Source organism: Danio aesculapii, chromosome 23 (genome assembly GCF_903798145.1).
Source record: "Danio aesculapii chromosome 23, fDanAes4.1, whole genome shotgun sequence".
Classification (NCBI taxonomy): Eukaryota; Metazoa; Chordata; class Actinopteri; order Cypriniformes; family Danionidae; genus Danio; species Danio aesculapii.
This window is the reverse complement of record NC_079457.1, coordinates 22,259,421-22,286,447: the sequence shown is the minus strand read 5'-3', so window position 1 is coordinate 22,286,447 and position 27,027 is coordinate 22,259,421. Positions and strand designations below refer to the sequence as shown.

The following is a 27,027-nucleotide window of genomic DNA, read 5'->3' as shown; positions in this document are numbered from 1 at the left end:
GATGCCAAATTCTGACCTTACCATTCGAATATCGCAGCAGAAATCGTGACTCTTCAGACCAGACATTTTTTTTCAATCTTCTATTGTCCAATTTTGGTGAACCTGTGCGGTTTGAACTGCAGCAGATCGTCTTGACCATGTCGACATGCCTAAAAGAACTGAGTTGCTGCCATGTGATTGGCTGATTAGAAATTTGCGTTAACGAGCAGTTGGACAGGTGTACCTAATACAGTGGCCGGTAAGTGTATATCATACATACCATACAAAAAAAAAAACAATTCTAGCAACATTTTAGCTGTGCAACATCTCTAATTGGAGCTGACAGTGTCAGGATGGGTAAAAACACAGATAGTAATTACTGTCTGTTAGTAATTCTGGCATTATATAATAAGTGGCATAAAATGGTCTTAAAATGACAATAATATCGTTTATCGCAATATATTTTGGTGCTATGTATCGCACAACAAAAATAGATTGTGACAGGCCTAATTGCAACAACTAGATTTGTAGTTTTGTTGTAGATTTGCTGGTGAGCTTGGATCGGGCATTGTGTTAACATATCTAAAGGCTCCTTTTTGTGAATCTGTGTGATCAGGGATTATTTTCACAACATTTTTGTATGTGAAACTTTGCATAAAACCTAAAGAAAAATGTTTAAAGTCATGGTGAGAAACAACAATGAAACCAACTTACTCATGTGGAAAATTTGTCAAGAGAGATTTCCAAGCTATCTTCAATTGTGTTGCACACACAACTGCTGTAAATTTCAACGTGACTCTTGAAGTGTACACTGAAAGATTTCACAGATTGAGTTGAAATATTTTAATATTCCCTTCCAGGCGGTTACCGGGCTCTTCCCATAAAGCTGCTAGCGCTTGTGGGTGTGTGTGCAGTCTGACATCTATCCTGTGATTGACAGATAGGCTTCCTCTCAAACGTCATTTGTGACCCTTGCTCTGGACGGTGTTCTTATCAGTAATCAAAGGCTTTCCTGTTACGGCTCTTGCAGTTTCACACTTCTAGTCAGAATTCCTGGAACGTAGGTATCATTTCCTCCACTCAAACACACTTAGTCTGATTCTAGTTTGCCTTTTTTTAGAGGGTGATTTGTCATTGCTGCACATCTGGGCAGCATCTGCTAATAATGTGAGAGAGGTCTGTTCAGAAGAAAGGAAAAAGTACACAACCTGGAAGCTTTAATGTTTTACTTTGTTCACTATAAAAATCACTGCATGCAAAGCACCAGTGACATCAACCAATTCAACCAGGAGAATATAAAAAACTATATAAACACATTAAACATTTTGTTACTGGTCCCTTGAATGCTGTGCTCTAATAATAGTTGCACTAGGCTACTAAAAACTGAATATAGTATACCATATAGCACTCATCTTATACACTCATCAGTATAGCTCACACGGAAAGAACCTATATGAGGATATATGCGCATATATTAAACCTATATGCAGTATACGTGCACATATATGATAATTGAGGTGCATATATGTGCATATACAGGCCAAATAGGTCTCCTGTATTGTTTCTTTATATCCACAAATAAGTCTTATATGTACATACAAGATATGTCTCTTATATAGCTTATATCTCACTTTGGCCACTGTCATACAAGATGATTAGCTCATATTTTCTATTATCGAGGCAATAACTGCTAACTAAAAAAGCTGGAAAAGCTTATGCATGTGCAAACACTTGAAATTGGTATGACATGTAATTGTCATGTTAAAGTGAGAGGAGAAGGAAAGCTATGATGTCTACACGTTTTCCTGAAACATGTACATGGACAATTCTTTCTTGTATCAAGATAGTGGAAAAGAAGGAAATGTATTTTGTCTTATTTTTGTTCTTGTACTACATATTTTTCTTGTACTATTTGATTGTTCTTAAGTAAATACAAAATGTACATTTCTTCATGGGCTTTTATTTATGTTGTCTAGCGGCTATGGATTTTACTAATATATAGGAAAACATATAGGTGAACATATAGGTGCATTTATGCACACATGCATATATGTACAGTTGAAGTCAGAATTATTAGCCCCCCTGTTTATTTTTTCCCCCAATTCCTGTTTAACAGAGTGAAGATTTTTTTTTCAACACATTTCTAAACACAATAGTTTTAATAACTCATTTCTAATAACTGATTTATTTTATCTTTGCCATGATGACAGCTAATAATATTTGACTAGATATTTTTCAAGACACTTCTATACAGCTTAAAGTGACATTTAAAGGCTTAACTAGGTTAATTAGGTTAACTAGGCAGGTTAGGGTAATTAGGCGTTATTTTATAACGATGGTTTGTTCTGTAGACTATCGAAAATAAAAATTAGCTTAAAGGGGCTAATAATTTTGACCTTAAAATGGTTTTTAAAAAAATTAAAAACTGCTTTTATTCTAGCTGAAATAAAACGAATAAGACTTTGTCCAGAAGAAAAAATATTATCAGACATACTATGAAAAGTTCCTTGCTCTGTTAAACATAATTTGGGAAATATTTAAAAAAAAAGAAGAAAAAAACAAGGGGGCTAATAATTCGGACTTCAACTGTACCTACAGTATATAGGTACATGTATGCATGTATATATGTACACTAATATGTACATACTGTATCTGTACATATAATATAGGAAAACAACCAATTTTATATCTGTCACATATATTAAAAACCTATATCAAAACCTATATTAAAACATATGTTTAAATAGGTTGTTTCCATGTGGGAGTGCTTAAGTATGCATGTAAATTGGGACCCATTATTATTGTTGTTGTTTTTTTCAAGTGCTGGGAGTTGAGGAATGTTAATGGTGCCATAGCAAGCGTTGAATACATTATGTTTCAATTGTTCTCTGATATCTAGCATAGGTAAGTGATCTCCAGAAATGGTTTTAGAACATGACTATGGTTTCAGCACAAAATGTCTAATTATGCACACAATGTATATGCAGTATGAAGTAAGCAAATTGTCAGATTAGATCTAATATGATTATTGCATCATAGACAACCGTGGTGTATTTTATGAACTGTAAAGGGTTGTTCTGCTGCTACTACTGTGTATTTCAGTGTTTGAAATCTAAAATAAGGTCTCTTGTGATTGAAAACACTGATCATTTGTGATTTTATGCACGTCTTTCTGACCACCGGTGTGGTGAACTCATCAAGGGTTAATGAGCAGCCGTAAATTGAACTGTAAAGGCAGAGTTTTCATATTCATTTCATTTTCATATCATAGTCTTTCATTTGGTTCTGTTAATGTATTAATTATTTAAGTGAAATATAGCTATTTTTTTACATATGTTATATGTGTTATATTCATTTTATATGCAATTTTTATGGACATATTTTTCATGTTAAATCTAACTGAACAATATTTTTAATGGTTAATGATTGGTTAACAAGCGCCAGTTTATTCGAAATTAACAACCAACTTTTTAAGGTATTTTTCCTGTGTGCCTTTCTACTATGCTGATGTTTGCAGCACAGAATGAAGACACATGTGGATTGAAGTTTATGTAAAAGTCACATGAGTTCCAACACAACCGTTCACACTGCGGTCGCTTTGCAAAACATCAGATCTGTATCTAATTTAATACCACATATGAAAGTGACACAAATCAGAATTGAAAAGATCAGATTCCATGCGGTTTGAGCTGTTCATACTGTCAAGACAAAAAAAGATCTGACACACATGTGGCCAAAAAAAAATCTGATTTGGGCCACATTAGCCTGCAGTGTGAACGTTCTGATACAGATCTGTTGTTTTGCAATTTGACTGCAGTGTGAATGGTTATGTAGGAATTCATGTGACTTTTGAATATTGTTTTAACGACAGCTGGCACTTGTTAATGTAGGAATATTCAATCAATTCCATGTGTGTTCAATAAAAAAAGTTCAGGAGAAGTTTTTCTTCAATGTCAAAAATCGTAACAATTATTGGATACAAACCAATAATTTGATTCACAGAATTCTGTTATCCTCATTGCAATGCAAGAGTTACATTCAGGAGGTGCACAACAGATTTCATTTCCTGACTTCAACTTAAATAGGCAGCTGATATGAACAGGTGGAGTTTAGTCAAATTTGTCATTTGTCAATCATTGTCCATTGCTCTATTGGCTGCATCCATACATACGTCCTCTTTTTTTCTACCAATTCTCTGCACAACATTGAAAGCATAAGACTTTCTGTGTTCTGTGTTCAGTTTTAACACCTTTCTGCTGACAGGAAGTTTCTGCAGAGCTGAATTTAAGTTTGGACCAGCATTTATCTACTCCTGAAAAAATGCTTCATTAATATGCAAAACAAATCAGACTCAAGAAAAACTTCAGTTAATAAATGACCTTTAAATGACCAATACAAATAATTGTTTAATAAAAAGAAAAAGAGACAGACAAATAAGATTGTTCAGTTAGATTTAAAACTCTATTAAAATTGCACATATAAAAAGAATAAAATGCATAGGCCTACATGAAGTGGCTGTATTTAACTTAAATAATTAATACATTAACAAAACCAAATATGAAAGAAAAACTGTGACAAGTTTTCTTTTTTTACTTTTTTAGATGTAAACTTCTTTCATTGTTAAATTATCATGTGTTTTCGATCACAAAAAAATATATGTACTTTAGGTTTCAAACACTGAAATACACATTAGAACATGCCAAACAACCATATTCAGTTGTAAGTGAAAAAGGCAATAATCATAATATAAACATAATCTGACAACATGCTTTATTCGCTTCATACAGTACACACATGTGGGTCAGTTTAGGACCATGATCTGTTCACACTGGAAATCTGATATTGGCCACATTTATAACAACAGTGTGAACAGCTATTACAAAAAAAATCAGATCTGAGAAAATAAAATCTGATTTGAGCCCTAAGCCTCGCAGTGTGAACGTAACCTAATACCTACAAAGTGTAATATATTCTGAAATACACATGCAAAATAATCAGTTTTCAAAAAATCTATTGATTAATTTTACTATAGAAAAATCACAATTAGATCTGATTGATATAATTTTTTATACTACCAAAAGATACATCTAATCAGACCTTATACCTCTTCAGGGTGGCGCTGAATAAATTTATAGTTTGTCTTTTCTCAAATTTTGTGTTCTGAAGAGATGTAAACTGATAAGCTGCTGTTGTAATGACTTACCCCAGAGTTAATTCTGGTCCAGTTTTCAAAATAATAGTGCCACATATACCACATTCATTCATTTTCTTTTCCGCTTGGTCCCTTTATTAATCTGGGGTCGCCACAGCGGAATGAATTTCCAACTTATCCAGCATATGTTTTACGCAGCGGATGCCCTTCCAGCCGCAACCCAACACTGGAAAGCACCTATACGCTCTTGCATTCACACACATATGGCCAATTTAGCTTACTCAATTCACCTATAGCGCATGTCTTTTGGACTGTGGGGGAAACCGGAGCACCCGGAGGAAACCCATGTAAGCATGGGAGAACATGCAAACTCAGGGGCTCGAACCAGCGACCTACTTGCTGTGCGGCTATTGTGCTACCCACTGCGCTAACATGACGCCCCTAAATACCACATATGCTTGAAAATAATAAACTCATATAAAAAAAACTCATAATAGTACAAAAAAGTAGTAAAATACCAACAAATTTGATTTGTTTTCTTTTGTTTTGACTTAAAGGTCAGAATATTTGAAAGTAAGCTTTATTTTTGTGTGGTCCTCAATTTGCCAAATATGAAAGAGCTGAAAACACTAGCGCATGATTTGTAATCAAATACATTTGTGTCTGTCTACTTGGACTACTTTTCTGACATACAGCAGTCATTAGTTTGGTATAGCTCAAGTGGTACGCTGGTATTTTATATATTTCAGATTTGGCAGAAACTTGGCAAGAGTCATGTATATCCAATGAGACTGGGTTGGTAAATATGTGTGGAGTCAGCTAATGCTAAAGCAACTTTAAAGTATATTTTCTGTATGTGTACAATGATTGTGACATGATTTTTATTTTCACCACAGTAAATACACAATGTACGCATACAACCTTTTTTTTTCTAATGTATTTCTGTTTTGGACTACTTTGCTTGTCCTCAAGATGACATCATCAAATGTGGCCACAGATTAACATTAGTAAACTGGAAGAAGCAGAACAAGGACAAAAACTACTAAAGATACTAAAATAAACTAAATATATTTAAATCAGGCATAACTTTTTGGAGAGCAATAACAAACAGGCATAAAGTTGGAGAGAAATTGTGCAGAAGCTAGACAAGGATGAGTCTTACTTATATGGATGTGCTGCCTTTATACAGTATTGATTGAATAATTAAAGGATTTGTTCACCTAAAAACGAAAATGCTGTTATTAATACTCATTCTCGTATTGCTCCAATCCCCTTTTACATTTGTTCATCTTCAGATCACAAATTAAGACATTTTGGGTGAAATCCGAGAACTCTTTCATCCTCTATACAGAGTAAAGGTCCCAAGATGTTCAAAGTTCCAAAAAGGAACCAAAACCATTGTCAAAACATTCCATGTCACTTTAGGGTTTCAACGGTGATCACATAATGCTGTAGGAATACTTTTGCCTAAACAAAAACAGAAATATGACTTATAATTTGGTGTTTATTATAAGACTTCTAATTTGGACTTCTAACAAAAACGTATAATTTGGTGTTTAGCTTTGATTGTTTGTTCGTTTGTTTGTTTGTTTGTTTGTTTGTTTGTTTGTTTGTTTGAAAATATGTTTTTTAATTTTTTAAAGCAAATAATTGTCAAATCAGTAATACTTATAACCACATTTCCAGTTTCCAGTCATTAACTACAGTATGACGTGTTTCAGTTGAGGCCAAATTCTTCCAACCTCAAAGGCAAATCATTGGCTTTGTTAACATTAAGTTCAAGGAATTGTCTGGCGATGCTCTTAAAATGTTAGAATTATGCTCTGTTCGTCTGGTCAAGCATGTTAATTCATCAAAGTAATTCTTCTTTATTACAGGGTGTGTGGTAACAGGATCTAATATGAAGAAAAGGAAATTGGAAAGGTCCTAAGCCAATTCCCTGAAGATCGCATCACAGGAACTGCGATGAATGAAAAAGTAAGAGATGAGATTACTAAAATAATGAGGCTTACGGACCACAGCATTTTCCTTTAATGAAACCAATTGCACCACACGGAGAGAGCTTTTCTGCTATGACTGTAGATTCACTATTAGTGTATTGCTGTATCATTTATATTCAGGGTTTTACCCTGTTGTATCAAATTAGGTGTCAAATAAAAACACCTCTGCCCACATTGTTAGTGCATGAATCAGAGCTTCCCTTTCCACTAGTTCTGTGAATTTAAGTCAGTTGCTGGGTACTCTGCAAGCGTAGAAAACAGTTCAGTGCATGTATTTCACTTCAAGCGAAAACTTTTCCAAGAGACATTATTGGGCTAGTTTTAAACCACACAACTGGCTGAACTTTACACTTAAAAGAGGGAGTTTTTGTTCCACATCTGCTTTTCTTGCTCAGTTAATCTCTAAACATTTAAACAATATTTTTTCATGGATAACCCTTGCAGAATAATTTTACACATTTCAGACACCCTATAACATGTTTCCACTGGACTTTAATGAATGTTTATTTAACAACATTTATAGGATAGTCATGTTTAGATTACTTTGTCTTTCACTATTAAAACAAAAATCTCTGCATAACATGACAGACTAACACAATATGTTTTTATTCTGAGTATGATTATGTGTTTTGCATCAAAGTTTGAATGCTTTACCCAAAACGGTGGGTGATTTTGTACATTTCAAACATTTGTGATTTTTTTGTAAAGGATGTATAAAATAAATAGAAGAGTGGCTGGAGAGAATTTTAAGGCCGAACTAATATCCACTCTACTTTTGCTGTATCTGGCAGGCCACATGTGTTCCAGCTGAATTATCAAAAGCTGTGGTATTTGTAAAAGTGAATTTCCCGTCTAGGTCTATTTTTAAACAGTCATTCCCAGTGGGTCATCCTGCAGCGCAATGGGATTGTTTTGTCTGAGCACTTGACATGAAAAATGTAATATGTCTTTTTAAAATGCTAAAAAAAAAAAGTTCAGTGCCACCCACAGTTTAAACTCAAGCACAGATTCGTGCTAACTTGAAGTGTTTTAACCCTTGTGCACTGTTCAAATTTACTAGCCTTTGTTATGTTCGGGATGAAAACCACTAAATTAAACTGCTGTAAAAATGCATAAGATACAATTTTTTGAATAAATTTGTTAATCCACCTCAGTTCTGATCAAAACTACTAAATGTTTTTTTAAATGACAGGATTTTGCCTCTTTAATTGGCAAATTTATAAATGATGTCACTGATTTGGTGGGGAAAGAAACACAAAATGCTGTATTTTCAATATAAAAAGTAATTGTGGACTAGATTTTTTTAACCTTTTATCACAGTTTTAAGGGGGTTGCACACTGGATGCGCCGTTTGGCGATGCGCCGTGTCACGCCACACAGTGACTATCAGGGTACGCACACCGGCGACGCAAGTCGGCCGCTGTCCGCGGCGCCCAGCTACGACTCAGAACACTGTTCATGTTTCTGCTGCGCTACAGAGTGCAATCTAAATAGTTTCATTTTAAATAACATGCAAATGTGTGTCTGGTGTGCAATGCTTTCAACTGTCATGTGCGCGCAGTGTCGCGGCGCTGAGTGGCACATCTGGTGCGCGACCCCCTTTAGACATGTGAACAATTAGTAACAACATTGGCTTTGATGCATTGTTAGATTTTCATTTTTTCTCCATAATTTTTTGTCGGTGGCTGTTTTTGCCCCATTGACTTTCATTATAACCACATTTGATGGTGCATAAATACACCAGTCTTTGTTTTTGTTTATTCCATGTAGTTCTGACAGCTGAGAAGCATGTTTTGATTTCTCATATTTTGTTATTTTTAGTTCTCAGACACATAAGGTAAGTGCACAAAGGTCACTCTCTAACACATACACACACTTTCATTTGCTGTTATACTCTATAAAATCCAGAAAGTAAACTTTTTTTGCACAGGCCTATCTAAAGGATTAAGGGTGCCAACTGATGATCAATAGTAAAAATAACAAATTGTACCTCTTCCTAACAAAGAAAACCACCATATAATAATGCACAGTCAAAAATGCATGATTATATGGCGTCATGGTTTTCCAATAAAAAATGTGGTTATAATGGAAGTCAATGGGGCAAAAACAAAAATCAATCAAAAACAATGCATCAAAGGCAATGTTGTTTCACATGTCCAAGACTTTGATAAAAGGTAAAAAGTAATCCAGTCCACATTTTTATGATACATTTTTATATTTTAAAATACATCATTTTGTGTTTTTTTTTTCACCAAATCAGTGACATCATTTATGAATTTGGCAATTAAAGAGTCAAAATCCTGTCATTTTAAAAAACATTTAGTAGTTTTGATCAGGACAGAGGTTGATTAGGAGATTTATGCAAAATATTTTGAAAAAAATATGTATCTAATGCATTTTTACAGCAATTTAATTTAATGGATGTTTTATCCCAAATATAACAAAAGGGTAGTAAAATTGCCCAGACGGTATTATCGAGGGGTTTTTTTTATTCTAAGCATTTTCTTAAAATATGTATCAAAATAAGATTTTTCACAAAATCATTCTGCTACAGTAGCTGAAACACAGTGAAAGTAATGGTTATATTAAGATACAAAATGACCTCAGAGTTGATGACAACATCCCCAACAGTACACAAAGGTTAAAGTGTAAATAACAATTAGTTTCAATTAGGGTTTGACATTGCATAACAGAATTCAAAAAGTATGTTTTTGTTAGTAGTATCATTATCATTGTCACACCCTGTCTTCCTTGTATGTTTGTTTTCATCATGTGACCCTCACATTGTGTTCCTTTATTCCAGTTCCCGCCATGTCTTTATGTACATCACCTTCCCCTGTGTTTAATCAGTGTCATTATGTTCCTGTGTATATATTCAATTCAATTCAATTCAATTCAGCTTTATTTGTATAGCGCTTATACAATGTAGATTGTGTCAAAGCAGCTTCACATAAAAGGTCATAGTAAATAGGAACAGTGTAGTTCAGTTTGTAGTGTTTAAGTTCAATTCAGTTTAGCTCAGTTCAGTGTGGTTTATTAATCACTACTGAGAGTTCAAATACTGAAGAGCAAATCCAACGATGCGCAGCTCTATAGATCCCGAACCATGCAAGCTAGTGGCGACAGCGGAGAGGGAAAAAAAACTTCACTAAATGGCAAAAGTGAAGGAAAAAAAACCTTGAGAAAAACCAGGCTCCTTCATTTATATCATTCATTGTCCGGTATTCTCTTCGTGATGACTCGTTTGTTGCTTGTCTTCACCCCATGTCCTTCCAGTGTTCTTCCTTGTAAGTTATTGTAAATAAATATACGCATTTGATAATCTTGCGAGCCTGTGCTTTCCTCAAGTGAACCCGGGGTGTTACAATCATCTCCATATAAAGTACTTATAAAGTACAAAAACTTGAAAAATACAACATTTTTCTCAATATCTCTGAGCCAGGTGGCAAAAATGTGAGTGAATCTTTTCTGGTGGGTTCATGTAATCGTATAATTAATCAACTCAGTCAGTATTTTTAATAAATAAAATATAGTGGTTTGTTCTGAAATCAAATAATCTGTCATTATGAGTCATTGAATCATTTATTCCAATTAAGTAAAACACCTTATTCATTCATTCCAGCATTTTAAGGGATCCAACCCACCATGGCCATAGTCTGTTCATGCCATCAGGCAGGTGTTACAGAAGTCTTTAGTTTTTATCCTGTCATTATAAGACTTTTGAATAATACCATATTTTAAATACCATTGATAGCTAGTATGTAATAATAAATCAAGAAATAGTTAAACTAGCACAAACTGTTAATATTATAACTGTTATAACAAACTGTGCAATAATTTATTCCTTCTGTGATTTTTTTTTTAATTTAATTGGGTTATATTTTATTAACTATATTCTTATATATTTATGCGATTATGAAAGCTTATTTATTATGATAGGTTTTTATAGTGTCTGCTGTTTTTTATGTTCTTGTTGGGTCTGATGTAACATAATTTTGTTCTGCATTACAATTTATGGTGATTATTTTGAAGGACAAAAATAAAGGAAACTGGAACTGGATTCAGGAATGCTCAGAGAGAATCCTATTGTATTCTATTCTGTATTAACTTTCCACTGGTGTATTAAAAATACTGTCTAAAATATAAGTAGAGAAAAATAAACTTTTTTTATCTAAATGTTGTGCAATATTATTCTCCCAAACATGTTTTTTAATCAGATTTACTCAAATACATTTGATAGTAATTCAACGAACAACAGCTGCTGTGATCAGTGATCAGAAAACTTAGACGTGGTCGAGAGCAAACCTAACGTCCCGCTTTTCTTCCAGAAGTCCATGTTTCATCACTGCACACCAGAGCAGGCGAGCGGAGGGAGAAAATCATTTCTGCTTGTGGAAATGGGCAACGGAGATGTGGAATTCGAAACATTTCTGATCCCGGTCCAGCCACTGTTTACCCTGCAGTCAGGCTATGACATCAGAGCGAGGACTTTATAAAAGTGCTTGTGCACAGAGCCAGGCAGCGAGCAAACAGTTACACAAGCTGAAAATCTCATTGTGGTGGAACACATAATGGACAGGCTGCTGAGAGACAAAAGGACTGGAGAGCTGGTGGCTTGGACACTGCTGTTTTACCTGAGCTCCCAGGTGAGGATCACATGCTTTGTTTGACGCTTTCTGATGTATGTTTAGCTCTGTTTTCAAAGGTTATAAAAACTGATCTTGTTAAATTGTGATTTTTAGAGATTCTCATTGAAGAGGTACTTCAGTGGTTCTTATCAGGGGCTTTTTGTTGGAAGTTTTGTGTTTCAGAAACTATTATTAAACAGGGGTTTTTCAGTTTAAACCAAATGCAGTGGAAAATTAATGTTTAATTAAGGGATTTTTTGTACAAATGTAATATTTTTATGTGCTTGTCTAGCTCTAACACTTAATAGTAACTGAAAGAAGTTTTTTTATTGATTCAAAACCATGAAATACATACTGTAAGTCATTCATATGAAAGAAGACATTTTTGCTATTGCTTCCTTCCTATGCATATTATCAAAGGTTATTAAAGGTGCCATAGTGTGCATGAATTCAATATGTTAAATTGTGTTCTGATATATAAACAGTATGTGGCTTACTGTAGGTAAATGCAAAAACGTCTATAGAAATTTTTTATATGCTCATTTATAACCACAGGAATTATCCCTGGATTGAAAAGCTTTAGGTTTTGACCATATTTGGAAGGGTTGTGAATATTAATGAGCTTTGCTTCGCTGATGCTTTGCAGCTCACATACAATGTGATGTAACCTCTGAGATAGACATGTGCTAAATAATAAACTTCATTTGTCAAAAATATTTTAACAAGTGGAGTAGATGCCTTGTTAATAAAGTGGTGGAGGTTTATTTTAAGATTGAGTGAACTATTTATTGTGCAACCAGAGTAACCTAGTTTGCTCCTGATTTGTGGATGAAATAAAGGCTAAATTATAATTATATTTGATTAAAAAATATGTTTTTAGAGTTGTTTTTGAGGCATTAAGTTGAAAACATAAGCAGAAATTAATATCAACAACTGCATGCATGCAAACAGATGAGTTTTTGAAATTTATTAGCATCATTTCACTCCAGGAAAATCATAGTAAGACCTGAGTAACATTATAAACAAACGTGCGTAAACACTTATTTTTTGATTCGTTACAAACATATGTGGCAAATTTTATTATGTTAAATTAACAAAAGATGATAAGACCTTATGTTTCTTTGGGGTACGCTTAATACATTTATAATTCGTCTTTATATACAATTTTGAGTTCTGACAATAAGCTGTGATGAGATGCCTGGTTGCACTACCTGAGAACTCTCGTTTTCAAAATAAGAGTCCCACATATGTAGAAAGTATAAAATAAGGTTAGATCAACTGAAAAATAAGGGATACAATTAATTATCATTCTTGTAATCTCATTAGGATTACCTGCTATGCATATGAATGATCCCATGTGGGTCATCAGAGTTATTTTGCAATTGGCCTTTTTTCACCCAGATTCTAAACTCACAAGATTTACTCTAGAACAACGAAACAATCGTGTTAGAGGTTCACGGTATGTACAGAATATTTATTATTCAGCTATGCCTCTAGCTATATCCAGATTTTCATCTATGACACCTTTAACCAAAGCAGAAAGTTTGAGAAACAAGCAGCGCTATTATTATAAAGATTCTTGACAAATTTACCATAGACTTACAGTACTGTAATATTGAAAGAAAGATATATATATATATATATATATATATATATATATATATATATATATATATATATATATATATATATATATATATATATATATATATATATATATATATATATCATAAAAGAAAGGCCAATATATTAGGTACATATCTTTGACTGCTTGTTAACAAGATGTGCAATTAGCCAATCACGTGCCAGTAACTCGATGCATTCAAGCACGTGCACACTAGCTGTCTTTCCATTCACGTATTTAAATGTGCATTTTGGGATATTGCGTAAAGTGCTGAATGAAAACACCAAGATGTGTATTTTGTTTTTAATTTGCAAAAACATGAAGCACAATTTATTTACAATAAAGGAAAAATGAACTTTTGTTGTTTCCCTGCTTGCACAAAAGTTAATTGTATGTATTATTACAATAATATGTTGAACTAGTTTTCCAGGAGTTTCCAGGAGTGATGATGTTATTCTCTTAAACACACATATGGGATGGAAAGTGTTTTATGCTATATTTTTATTTTACATTATTCCACAGTGTCTATAATCATTGCTATTGCTAAGATGGTTGGTTGCTGTTTAACCAAACATAAAAATGCAGCTCAAGGTGATTTTGAGTGATTAATGTGTGTTGCTTCCAATGAATCACTCTGGATTAATGAATCTGTATGGTTCTTGAGCCACTGGCTGTGTATAATATCTAATGAACTAACTGAAAGCTTACCTTACGAAGACTATGATGCTGTGTATGCTGTCTTAGGTGTGCTGTCAGCAGTGTGGCAGCTCATGTCAGTGCCAAGGTTCTGTACCATCCTGTCCAGAAGGAGTTCCTCTCATTCTCGATGGGTGCCAGTGCTGCCAGGTGTGTGCCCGACAGCAGGGTGAGGTCTGCAGTGAGGTGTTTCCCTGTGATGGTCAGCGTGGCCTGCAGTGTGACTACAGCGCCAGCTTTCCTGGAGAGCCGGGAGAGTGTGTCAGTGAGTTTCCACAACCAGATCATTGTTTCAGTATTGTAAAACAAGTTACAACCATGAGCTCTTATAGCTGTTGATTGACATTGCTGATTTGAATCTGTCTGTTTGGGCATTTGATTCATCCTGAGATAAGTATTGATTGATTGATTGGTTGATTATTGGTTAGATAGATAGATAGATAGATAGATAGATAGATAGATAGATAGATAGATAGATAGATAGATAGATAGATAGATAGATAGATAGATAGATAGATAGATAGATAGATAGATAGATGGATGGATGGATGGATGGATGGATGGATGGATGGATGGATGGATGGATGGATGGATGGATGGATGGATGGATGGATTATCAAAAGAAATATCAAACATAAGTTATATTTTTATAGCTCATGTTTTTTCAATAAAACGGCATATGATTTTTAGATTTGTCATCTACCTTAAAAATGTTTTATTTATTTATAATAATAATAATTTCTTACATTTATATAGGGCTTTTCTGGACACTCAAAGCACTATTTTGGGGGGAAATCTCCACCACTACCAAATTTTATGAATTTTTTGACTTATCATATTAATTTTTCATTTAATTATCATTTCATTTAATTATCATTCTGCTGTGGCGACCCATGATAAATAAGGGACTAAGCCGAAGGAAAATTAATGATTGTATTTTTACAAATATATGTGGATTGAACGTAAAACAATTAAGTTGTCCCCTAAAATACTTATTAATAACGTTGTTTCAACTCATTTTACAGAAGTAGTTTGAACAGTCAGCAAAAAGTCATTCTCTGTAAATAAATGCTGGGTTCCACACAACAGATATGTATTGGGACAACATGAAAAAGTTAAGTTAACTGAACATAAAACATTTAAGTTGCCCCAAAACATCCTCAAGAAATGTGTTGTTTCAGCTCATTTTACATAAGTAGTTTAAACAACCAGCAAACGTAATTTTTTGGAGTGTTTTTTTGAGTGAGCTGGAATGAAAAAGGCATCTTTTAGGATTATGCATAATTCAAATCCCTATCTGTTTGTATTTTGTAAATATTTATGTTACCTTAAATGAGGAAATGCAACTTCTTTTGAGCTTTTGATTTGTTATTTGAGCAGCCATTTGGAGAATTATTATTATTATTATTTTTTACTTTGATAGAACTCCCATACATTATTCCTGTTTTTGATTATAGATGTGAAACAATGCAAAGATCAATGCATTATAAATGAAAGAGTGTAAAGTTATAGAAGCTCAGAGCTCAGTAAAATGTTTGTTTTTAAAGGTCTTTCACTGGTAATGCAACATACATTTCAAAGTGATTTTCACATGATGAATTCTGAATGTTTAAGCTTTCAGATAATATCCAAATTAGGATTATTACCTTATTATGTGAAAAAGGCACAAGGCAACCTGACATTTGGACTGTATATATTATAGTAGCCTATACAGAATATTCATTTATAAATAAATATATGTAGAATTAAGAGCACATAAACGTGTATTCTAGCAATGGTTGCACACTGAAAACAAAACATTCATTGGATGAACAAAACATTCATTTGTTTTCTTGTCGGCTTAGTCCCTATATTAATCTAGGGTCGCCACAGCGGAATGACCGCCAACTTATCAAGCATATGTTAGCTGCAACCCATCACTGGGAAACATCCATACACACATACATACACTATGGACAATTTAGCTTACCCAATTCACCTGTACCACATGTTTTTGGACTATGGGGGAGACCGGAGCACCCGGAGGAAACCCACATGAACACGGAGAGAACATGCAAACTCCACACAGAAAAGCCAAGGCTCGAACCAGCGACCTTCTATGACCTTCCCACCATGCAGCCCATTAACAGAACATTTTTAAGATAAATGGTTGCAAACCGAATTTCAACAAACAAATTAAGTTAAAATTAAGGCTCAGTGGTTAGCACTGTCGCCTAACAGCAAGAAGGTCACTGGTTTGAATCCCAGCTGGGTCAGTTGGCATTTCTGTTTGGAGTTTGCATAATCTCCCCGTGTTTACGAGGGTTTTCTCCGGGTGCTCCGGTTTCCCCCACAGTCCAAAGACATGCACTACAGGGGAATTAAATAAAGTAAATTGGCCATAGTATATGAGTGTGTGCGAATGAGTGTGTATGGGTCTTTCCCAGTACTGGGTGGCAGCTGGACATCCGCTGTGCAAAACATATGCCGGAATAGTTGGTGGTTCATTCCGCTGCGGCGATCTCTAAAATAGATACTAAGCTGAAGGAAAATGAATGAATGATATATTTTGGATGCACTGTAAAAGCAGACTATAGTCTGTCCAGTCTTGGTCATTACATCTACTGTAGTCTCATCAGTGTAATCTTCTAAACTTTTGTTTTAGGTCAGAAGGAGCTGGGTTGTGAGCTCAATGGCGTCTCTTACCAGGAAGGTCAGGTATTTCAGCCCTCCTGTTCTCTCCAGTGCCGATGTTCGGGTGGAGGGGTGACCTGTGTGCCCCAGTGCCGTGAGGATGTTCTCCTGCCCACGCCAGACTGCCCTCATCCTCGAAGAGTTCAACCACCAGGAAAATGCTGTAAAGAGTGGGTGTGTGAAAATCTGGACAACACTGTGCTTCAGGACGCTCACATAGGTATTTCATACAGAAAAAATATTAGTATTTATTCATTCATTCATTTTCTTTTCAGCTTAGTCCCTTTATTAATCTGGGGTCGCCACAGTGGAATAAACCTCCAATTTATCAGCATATGTTTTACGCAGCGGATGACCTTTCAGCCGCAACCCAACACTGGGAAACACACACAAACACTCTTGCACACACTCACATACACTACGGCCAATTTAGCTTACCCAGTTCGCCTGTACCACATGTCTTTGGATTGTGGGGGAAACCGGAGCACCCGGAGGAAACCCACGTGAACACGGGGAGAACATGCAAACTCCACACAGAAACGCCAACTAACCCAGCTGGTGCTCGAACCAGCAACCTTCTTGCTGTGAGGCGATTGCGTTAATAGTGTTGTAATTTTTTTTTTTCAATAGCACTGTAAAAATGCTGGGTTCAATTCCTTTATGCTGTCCCAACACACATCAATTAAGTTAGCTTGATCATTTTAAAGCCAGCAGCTAGCTCTCTGCAACTCTCACATGGTCACCCACTGAAGCTAAGCAGGGCTGCGCCCGGTCGGTACCTGGATGGGAGACCACATGGGAAAGCTAGTTTGCTGCCGGAAGTGGTGTAAATGAGGCCAGCAGGAGGCGCTCAACCTGTGTGACTCAACCTGTGCCCCTGTATATGGCAACACAGTGGGTAGCACAATTGCCTCACAGCAAGAAGATCACTTGTTCGAGCCTCGGCTGGGTCAGTTGGCGTTTCTGTGTGGAGTTTGCATGTTCTCCCTTTGTTCGTGTGGATTTCCTCCAGGTGCTCCGGTTTTCCCCACAGTCCAAACACATGCAGTATAGGTGAATTGGATGAACTAAATTGGCTGGAAGGATATCCGCTGCGTAAAACACAAGGCTTAATTTGTGCCGGAAAAGCCGGATTCAGCACCTCATTTTACTGATACCCCTCCTCACACGCAATTTCTTCCATGACTCTCCAACACTCTTAACTTTCTTCTGCGATTCTCTAACCCCTTTCACTTTCGTCACCCTCCTCTTCACTTTTGTCCGAGACACACATTCCCCCCTCCCCTTCACTTTAGTCCGCTACACCCCTCGTCCCTCGTCTCTTTCATTTGCAACACCGCTAACATGACGGGTTCGTTACCCCAATCTGTTCCAGGACTGGTAAAACAAATGCTGGAATAGTCGGCGGTTCATTCAGCTGTGGGGTCCCCTGATAAATAAGGGACTAAGCCGAAGGACCATGAACGAATCATTCTTTCATTTTCTTTTTTTCGGCTTAGTCCCTTTATTAATCTGGGGTCGCCACAGCGGAATGAACCGCCAACTTATCCAGCACGTTTTTACACAGCGGATGCCCTTCCAGCTACAACCCATCTCTGGGAAACATCCACACACACTCATTCACACTCATACACTACGGACAATTTTAGCTTACCCAATTCACCTGTACTGCATGTCTTTGTACTGTGGGGGAAACCGGAGCACCCGGAGGAAACCCACATGAACGCAGGGAGAACATGCAACTCCACACAGAAACGGCAACTGAACCAGCGACCTTCTTGCTGTGAGGCTACAGCACTACCTACTGCGCCACTGCATTGCCCCAATGAATGAATTAATTTTTACAAATTTATGTGTATTGAAAATAAAACAATTAAGTTGCTGCCCCCCCCCCCCCCCCCCCAAAATACTTAATAATAGTATTGCTTCAACTCATTTTACATAAGTAGTTTGAACAGTCAGCAAAAAGTCATTCACTGTAAAATCTGAAAGATGCTGGCTTCCACAAAATGTATGTGTGTTGAGACAACATGAAAAAGTTAAGTTAACTGATAAGTTTTCACAAATTTAAGTGGATTGAAAATAAAACAACTAAGTCCCAAAACAGCCTCAAGAATTGTGTTGTTTCAACTCATTTTACATAAGTAGTTTTAACAAACAGCGAACGTCATTTTTTGTGTGTTTTTTTGAGTGAGCTGGAATAAAAAAGGCATCTTTTCTTTTAGGATTACGCATAAATCTTTTTACATGTTTTGAATTCGAATCCCTATCTGAGAACTCTCAATTACATTCCAGTCTGAGGTTTTCACTGTGGGATTTTGACCATTTAATTGGAAATGTCCTGCCAAGATGGAACCTAAAAGCACAAATACTGGCTTCTTGCTGGAGCCAACTTTCCATGATTCATAACAAGACTCATGTCTGTGTAACGCAACAATTAAACTGCAGAGTGAAACACTGTCAGGAGTGTGTTCGAAATCAATGTCACCCAAGTTACATCAGCTGAACTGGTACATTTTGTTCTCAGTGTGTGTGCAATGGAGACGTTAACTGATCCATGTGCTTTAAACACCGACAATAATGGTTGATTATTATCTCTTCGGGATAAAGGTATTTGGTATTCCTTCTCCAGTTATAAAAATGATTGTAAGATGGAGGAGCTGATTACCTCAACTCTCAAATGTTCAAGAAAAGCAGATGTAATACTATTAACTCGATGTAAAATAGTATAAACTTGACTTTCCAATACACATTCCATGACTTACTGTGTATGTTATTTCTAAACCTTCATTTTTTTTCATAGCGTTTCATCAAAATTCCTCTGAAATTACATTCTTTTCAGCTGACGTCACTCGGGTGGCTTGAGTTATTGGATAATGTAAACCATTTGCCATTTAGCTATTTTGGCTTTTTCGAAGCAAACTTGCATTTCAACTTATTTGTTACATGATTAAAAACATAGCAAGCTCCTTCTTAAAAATAGAGTTTTCTCTGTGATTAGTGATTTAAACCTTTTGTCAAAATAAAGTTTTATGGATTTTTTTTGGTTCTTATAGTATAAAAACTACTGGTTTGTCATAACCCAATGTTTTGTCAAACATGGACAAAGCCAAACTAATATTAATTTTGCTTTAGTAATAGTCTTTTGATTGTTAAGTATTTTAGTAATATAGCTTTAGTTATAAATGTAATATAAGATGTAATATTTTATCCAACATATTCCACAATAAATTTAGCTGACCTAATTCAGTTTTAGGTTTAGTTTAATTTTCATCCATTAATTAAATATAAATAAATGAATAAACAAACAAACAAAATAATAAATAAATAAATACATATTATTATTACTATTCATATTATTCATATTATTATTATTATTATTATTATTATTATTATTAATAATAATAATAATATAATGTAGCTTTAGTTTTAAATGTAATATAAAATGTAATATTTTATCCAACACATTCTACAATAAATTTAGCCGACCTAATTCAGTTTTAGGTTTAGTTTAATTTTCATCCATTAATTAAATATAAATAAATAAATAAATAAACAAACAAAATAATAAATCAATAAATACATATTATTATTATTACTATTCATATTATTCTTATTATTCATATTATTATTATTATTATTATTATTATTATTAATAATAATAATAATAATATAATGTAGCTTTAGTTTTAAATGTAATATAAAATGTAATATTTTATCCAACACATTCTACAATAGATTTAGTCGACCTAATTCAGTTTTAGGTTTAGTTTAATTTTCATCCATTAATTAAATATAAATAAATAAACAAATAAACAAACAAATAAATAAATAAATAAATAAGCAAATAAGCATCTTTCAAACGTCATCATCAATGACACAGACAGAAGCAGGTTTATCAGGCAGTTCATGCATATCTACAACATACATGCAATATTATCCTTGCGTTCAATTAAGACATAGCCAACTGTGTTTATGTAAAAACCCAAGCAGATATTGTGGTTATTTATCCATGTAAGTGATAGTAAATCTCCAACATTTTTGTCTCATTTTTATGTGTTGTCAGTTTTTTAATTTAGCTATCATTAAGTTTTCATCTGTAAAGCCTTGTTTTTTTTTCAAAAGACATGATTCATCAATGGAGTGTTCACTGCCATGTTTATTCATTTAGCACATACGAGTATGTTTTATGAACCAAACTTTCTTCTTTTTCCATTTCTCTCACCTGATGGAGTTTGGGTTTCTTGCCACTGTTGCTTTTGGCTTTCTGAGCTGGGATCTAAGAGACACTTAATATTCAGCAATAACATTGATTTGATGGAACTGAACTTGTTGAACAGCACTTGAGCTTGTTTTATTATGACTGAAATAAATCCAAGATCGAAATCAAATGACACTGTTTCCTTGCTATGGCTACTTTATAGCGCAACTTGGATTTGCCTAATATTTTTTACATTTAGTATCAGTTCTGTTACTTTCCTGTTTAATAATGTAAAGCTGCTTGTGTAGAAACTATTTCTATTTTATAATGCGTATACTATTTTCTATACTATATTCTATTGTATAAATGCTTTAAAAATATGACACATTACAAAATTCAAATGTGACCATGGATCATGAAAACCAGTGTTATGTTGATACATTTTTGTCAATAGGCAAGATTGCATTGAAGGGGTCAAAAGTATAGATTTTTTTTTATGCCAAAATCATTTGAATATTAATTAAAGATCATGTTCTATAAAGACATTTTTACATTTCCTTCAGTAAATATATAAAAATCTGAATATGTTCTACTAATCAAACTGATGATTAGTAATGCGCTTCATTTAGACAACTATATGCAAGTCAAGGCAAGACAAGTTTATTTATATAGCACATTTCATACGCAGTGGTAATTCAAAGTGCTTTACATAAATAAGAATAAAAGAACCAAAAATTATTAAAAGAATTAAAAATGATTAAAACAGATAAAAACAGATTAAAATGTGTTAAAACAGATTATAAAAGAATGAAAAAGAAAAGAAAGACATAATAGCATGATCTGTCGGACGTAGCACAGTGCTCATTCGGCACAGCTAAACAGATGTGTTTCAAGTCTTGAACGTGCCTAATGTTAGAGCACATCTTATCACTTCTGGAAGCTGATTCAAGCAGCAGGGGTCGCAGTGGGCTGAAGGCCGATTCACCCTGCTAAGACTGAACTATGGGAATTTCTAATTTACTTGATCCTAATGATCTGAGTGTTCTGTTAGGTTTCTATTTAGTGAGCATATGTGTAATGTATTGAGTATTGTATTGTAACTGGGAGACAGTGTAAAGATCTGAGGATAGGTGTGATGTGCTCAGATTTTTTGGTTCTGGTCAGAATCCTGGCAACAGGGTTCTGGATGAGCTGTAACTGTCTGACTGTGTTTTTGGGAAGGCCAGTGAGGAGTCCATTACAGTAATCCACTCTGCTGCTGATAAAAGCATGAACAAGTTTCTTAATTCCTCAATGGAAACAAAGCATCTAATTCTTGCAATATTTTTGAGATGATAGTATGCTGGTTTAGCTACTGCTTTGACATGACTATTGAAATTCAGATCTGACTCCAAAATCACACTAAGATTCTTGACCTTATTTTTTGTTGTTTAACCCCTAGAGCCAAGGTACGCATGCACCTTGAGAACCTCATCTCTGTTCCCAAACGCAATGATTCAGTTTACTGTGGAAGTGACTATAGAAGTGATTTTCTCAATATCTTAATATTGATATTTAACCCTCAGTTGTAACAAAATATTATTCGTTATATCCTATCCTATCCTACAAAACATCCATTGCTGGAAACCTTACTCATTCAAGTAATTAAGAATTAACACTTTGAGTGTTTTTGTGGTCCAAGGTCACAAATGTATATTCATATTGACAACATTTTGTAATGTGCATGCTTTAGGACTGAATCACATTTGGAAACATGATATATTAATCACTTAAAATTAAAGTAATCTGGCTAAACTGAAACGTCAGTCAATATCTGACCATTTCAACGTTGCCCATTACGTTCTGAAAAAATTGGTGTGTATGTTTAATTGAAATGTTTTTGGGTTGCCAGCCTCCAAAAGTGACCAGACCTTGCCTGCTGACTCTGGATACCAAACAAGAGCCGTTTCAAACTGTATAGACCAAAGCTCAGAGTGGAGTGCTTGCTCGCGTACCTGCGGGTCTGGAATATCCATACGGGTGTCCAACCAAAACCCATCCTGTGTCTTGGAGATGCAGATGCGCTTGTGTATGATCCGACCCTGCCAGCCTGTCCTCCACAGAAGCCCACAGGTGAGTCTCCATATAGGACGCAGTTCTTGCCATTCACAACATTCACTAATCAAGCCCCGCTTCTGTGTTTCAGTGGTCAAGGAGGAAATGTCAACCCAGCTACAGGTCAGCGACTCCAGTGCGGCTTTTCCACCAGGGCTGCTACAGCACACGGCTCTACAGGCCGCGTTATTGTGGCTCATGTACAGACAACCGTTGTTGTACACCATACCAGACTGGCACGGCAATGGTCACTTTCCGCTGCCCAGGAGGAAGACTGTTCAATCATGCTGTCATGACTATCAACTCCTGCATCTGCCATTACAACTGCCCCTATTCATCAAGAGGAACACCATTCTGGGGTTAGGCACTCACTCTAATATATAGGCTGACTCTGGATCTAGTACCTTCATATTGAATGCTGAGGTTTTATATGTTGCATCAAGTGTTAAATGGACTATTTGTAGAATTAAGAAACTATTGCTAACAGCGACACCAGTGGCCGTTTAGTGAACTGCAGCATACATATAACAAACAAAAGACTGAATACGTTTCAAGATAGCTCCGATATACTGATTCTTTTCATGCTTTGCTTAGAAGTAAAATGAAATTGGGAATACCTTTCAGCAATATACATATACAAACAGCACTCTTTTCAACATGATGTTCAAATATGCACTTTCCTCTCAATGGAATATATGCACAGTGTTTTTCAGCCAATGATGAACTTCCGGTGAAAGCTTTATATCACTATTTTAAATTTCATAGGGTTCCTTTTACAGCATCGATGTTGTAATTTAATTCAAATATAATCAGCTAAATAGACTTAAGCATCCATTTGGTTGTTAAAGCGTAAAACAAGATAAAAGATCATTTAAGCGTAAGTGCTATCATTAGCAGCAGGCTAGCGCAGAAATACCATTGAAAATACTGGGGTAAAATTTATTTTCCATATTTTAAAGACATGACGAGGAAAAACTGAATTTAATGCAGTGCTTCTTGTTTGGTCTGATAACAACTTTATATCGTAAATCAGCCAGGCAGCGAAGTTTTTTTTTTATCTTAAATGCCGCAAATTTGTATGGGATGACAATTAACCAGAAACCCTGGGGCTGGCTGATTGAAATTAAAAGTCCGTATGCATATTGCAAAATAAACACAATAGAAAAACGTGGTTAGCAAAGCAGCCATTGATACAACACTGCAGTTTTTCACCTTAAAATAATGTCTCATATTACTTCAAATGAGGTGTTCTTATTTGACAGTTCTGCCAGTTCATAGATAACAAATTCATGTTTATTGGAGAGGGGTCTGGATGCAGACTTGGTGCAGTTGCAAGGTGAGCTACATGCAATACTTTTTAATGCCTAGCTCCATCGAGTGCATTGTATGCAGTCTCAGCTTGCAAATCCAAGTCTGCATCCAGATACTATTGGAGAAATGTGCTGCCTATGAAGAAGCTTAACCAGTGACAGAATCTCAACACCAGCTATGTTTCCATCCACTTATTTTTATGGTATTTTAGAATATTGAATAAAAATGCTTAATGGAAACACCAAAATGCACATACATTTTTTAAATTTGCATAAAAACGTACTCTTTTAATCTGATAATAATTTTTTTTTATAAACGACAATGGAAATTCTTTGCCAAATAAATTCCAGCATGTGCATCATAATTTTTTGTTAAACAGGTCATGTTATAGACATGATGAGACAGCATTGAGACTGACCACACACATCTAAAATGTTGTTTTAGTCACTCTAAAATCCCTTAGCCAAAGTCTGTCATCAAAGTGGTTCTGTTTTATTATTTCCCAGAACTGTCTTGAGTGGCTGCGCTCCAAAACAGCGGTCTTGCGCTTCCAAATGCCACCACGTTTAATGCATTTTGTCTTCTAAGGCACTGGTAATTTATTTCATTTGAGCAAATTAAATTTTCCTTTTAGATATTTTGCAGCAGTTTCTCAGGAAGTGACAATTTGGTTCTATTTAACTCACTGAATGGAGAACTTTAAAAAGGTTTTATGCGATATTCCACTTTTGCCCATAAATCTAATTTGTTTATTTTGATGGAAGCTTGGCTACTAGTAGCAGACAATTGCACTTATCTACCACAAGGGGGAGCCCTGAGCAAATAAGTTACATAGTGTTGCTTTTAAAGAGCCCATATTATACATGAAATAGGGTCATATTTAGGTTGTAAGGGTCTCCAACAACAGTCTAATATGCATGCTAGGTCAAAAAACACTTTGATGGTCTTATAATCTGCATTTATTTTTACCTAATTATCCCAGCGACTCCCATATGAATCGTTCAGCGATTCATTTGTTCCCAAACCCTTCCTCAGCGCGAAGCTAATCTGCGCTGATTGGACCAATGACAGCCTGCTGCGATTGGTCGACACGGACAAGGCTTCAGCGCGAGAGTGAAATGCCCAGCTGCTAATCTACAATATAAAAGTAGTCACAGTGCACACACGCTTCATAGTGGATTTTGGCTGCCAGTGGGTGAATGTAAACACAGACGATGGACTAGAAAATACTGACGACTAACTATTTTATTGAGCAAAAAGTCCAAGAACTGGCGAGGAGGTCACAGTCTTCTTGCTCTTTTCACACACACACACACACACACACACACACACACACGCACACACGCACACACACACACACAGGGCCTGCGCGTCCAAAGAGGACCGGCTGAATAGAGAGGGCGCGGCGCTCAGTTATATCCACGAATACCCGTGCGTTACACACACGAGGAGACACAGACACACACACACACACACACAGGGCCGGCGCGTCCATAGAGGAGCGGCGCTCAGTTATATCCGCGAATACCCGTGCGTTACACACACGAGGAGACAATAATATTGAGCTGAAATATTTTGAAACTTGTCCGTTGCATGTGTGTAAACAGCTGACGATCCGTAATCAAAGCGGCACGCGTCGCGTTTTCAACGTGGCTTTACACGCGATATGGGAATATAAAGAGTTAACCTGATACAGTACACGCAGTTACAAGTAACAAAACACAACTGAATATATAATTTGCAAGCTAGAGTAAACGAGGCAATAATTTTAATCGCACTTACTTACACTTGTGAAATGGGGGTAGAAAATGATCCATGATCCACTGATCCATGTTCTGACAGTCTATACTGATCCTTCCTTTAACAAACTGAATAAGTCTTCTTTGAAAGCATATAGTTTCCAGAAGCACTCAGAACTGCTCAAGGCTGGGCTGTATTGCTGATGTTTCATCTTTGATTAGACGGTCCATAATATCCATCTGCACAGCGTGACTTCATTCGACCGGTGTCTGTGTGTGTCTCTGTGTGTGTGTGAGACTTTTTTTCTGTTAGTGGGCGGGGCCGCAGGTTTCAAATCTCCCGGGTTTGCGAGCCCAACTACTTGTGTTTCGTAGCTGCGTCATCGCGAAACACCTAATAACTCGTTATCAAGACGACTCGTTTGAAGCACTATGAGTCGACTCTTTTATAGATGAATCAATAGTTTTAAACACTGTACACTTACAGATTTAAGCCTTAGCTGGATATTTCACTTCACTTAGAGCTGTGTGACACACTACATGGAAGGGCATTTTCAAAAACCCATAATATGGGCTCTTTAAGAAAGCATCTGCTTTTAACAAAGGAAAAATAATCATTTAAATTATATCCTTTATGTCAGGTGCAAATTGTACAATTTTGGTAGTCGGATTTTTTTCGTACCTTTGTTAAAAAGTTTTCAATCAAGTTTCAAGTTTGCAAATCCTTAATTTTTCTGATAGGCTACAATCTTTGATCATCAGTTTAGCACAAGATAGCAGATTAACGACCACTAAAATCAGTAAATTCATTGTCAGATCGTCAAATCAGCCAATATCAGCACATAATCTCATGACACAACAAACAAATAAACAACAAACCACCAATTGCTCCACACACATCCTATTTGGTGCCATGACATGATTGCTAGC

The 27,027-nt window shown here is 35.5% G+C and overlaps 1 protein-coding gene across 1 annotated transcript; it reads left to right on the top strand.

The window, feature by feature from the left end:
- Positions 1–2,765: 2,765 nt before the first annotated feature.
- Positions 2,766–25,199, top strand: ccn5 (cellular communication network factor 5). Its single transcript, XM_056449945.1, has 7 exons — positions 2,766–2,883; positions 7,009–7,108; positions 11,460–11,777; positions 14,128–14,344; positions 16,724–16,972; positions 22,845–23,065; positions 23,139–25,199. Exons 3-7 carry the CDS (start codon positions 11,703–11,705, stop codon positions 23,409–23,411), a joined length of 1,035 nt encoding a protein of 344 aa, XP_056305920.1. The 5' UTR covers positions 2,766–2,883; positions 7,009–7,108; positions 11,460–11,702; the 3' UTR covers positions 23,412–25,199.
- The last annotated feature ends 1,828 nt before the right edge of the window (positions 25,200–27,027 follow it).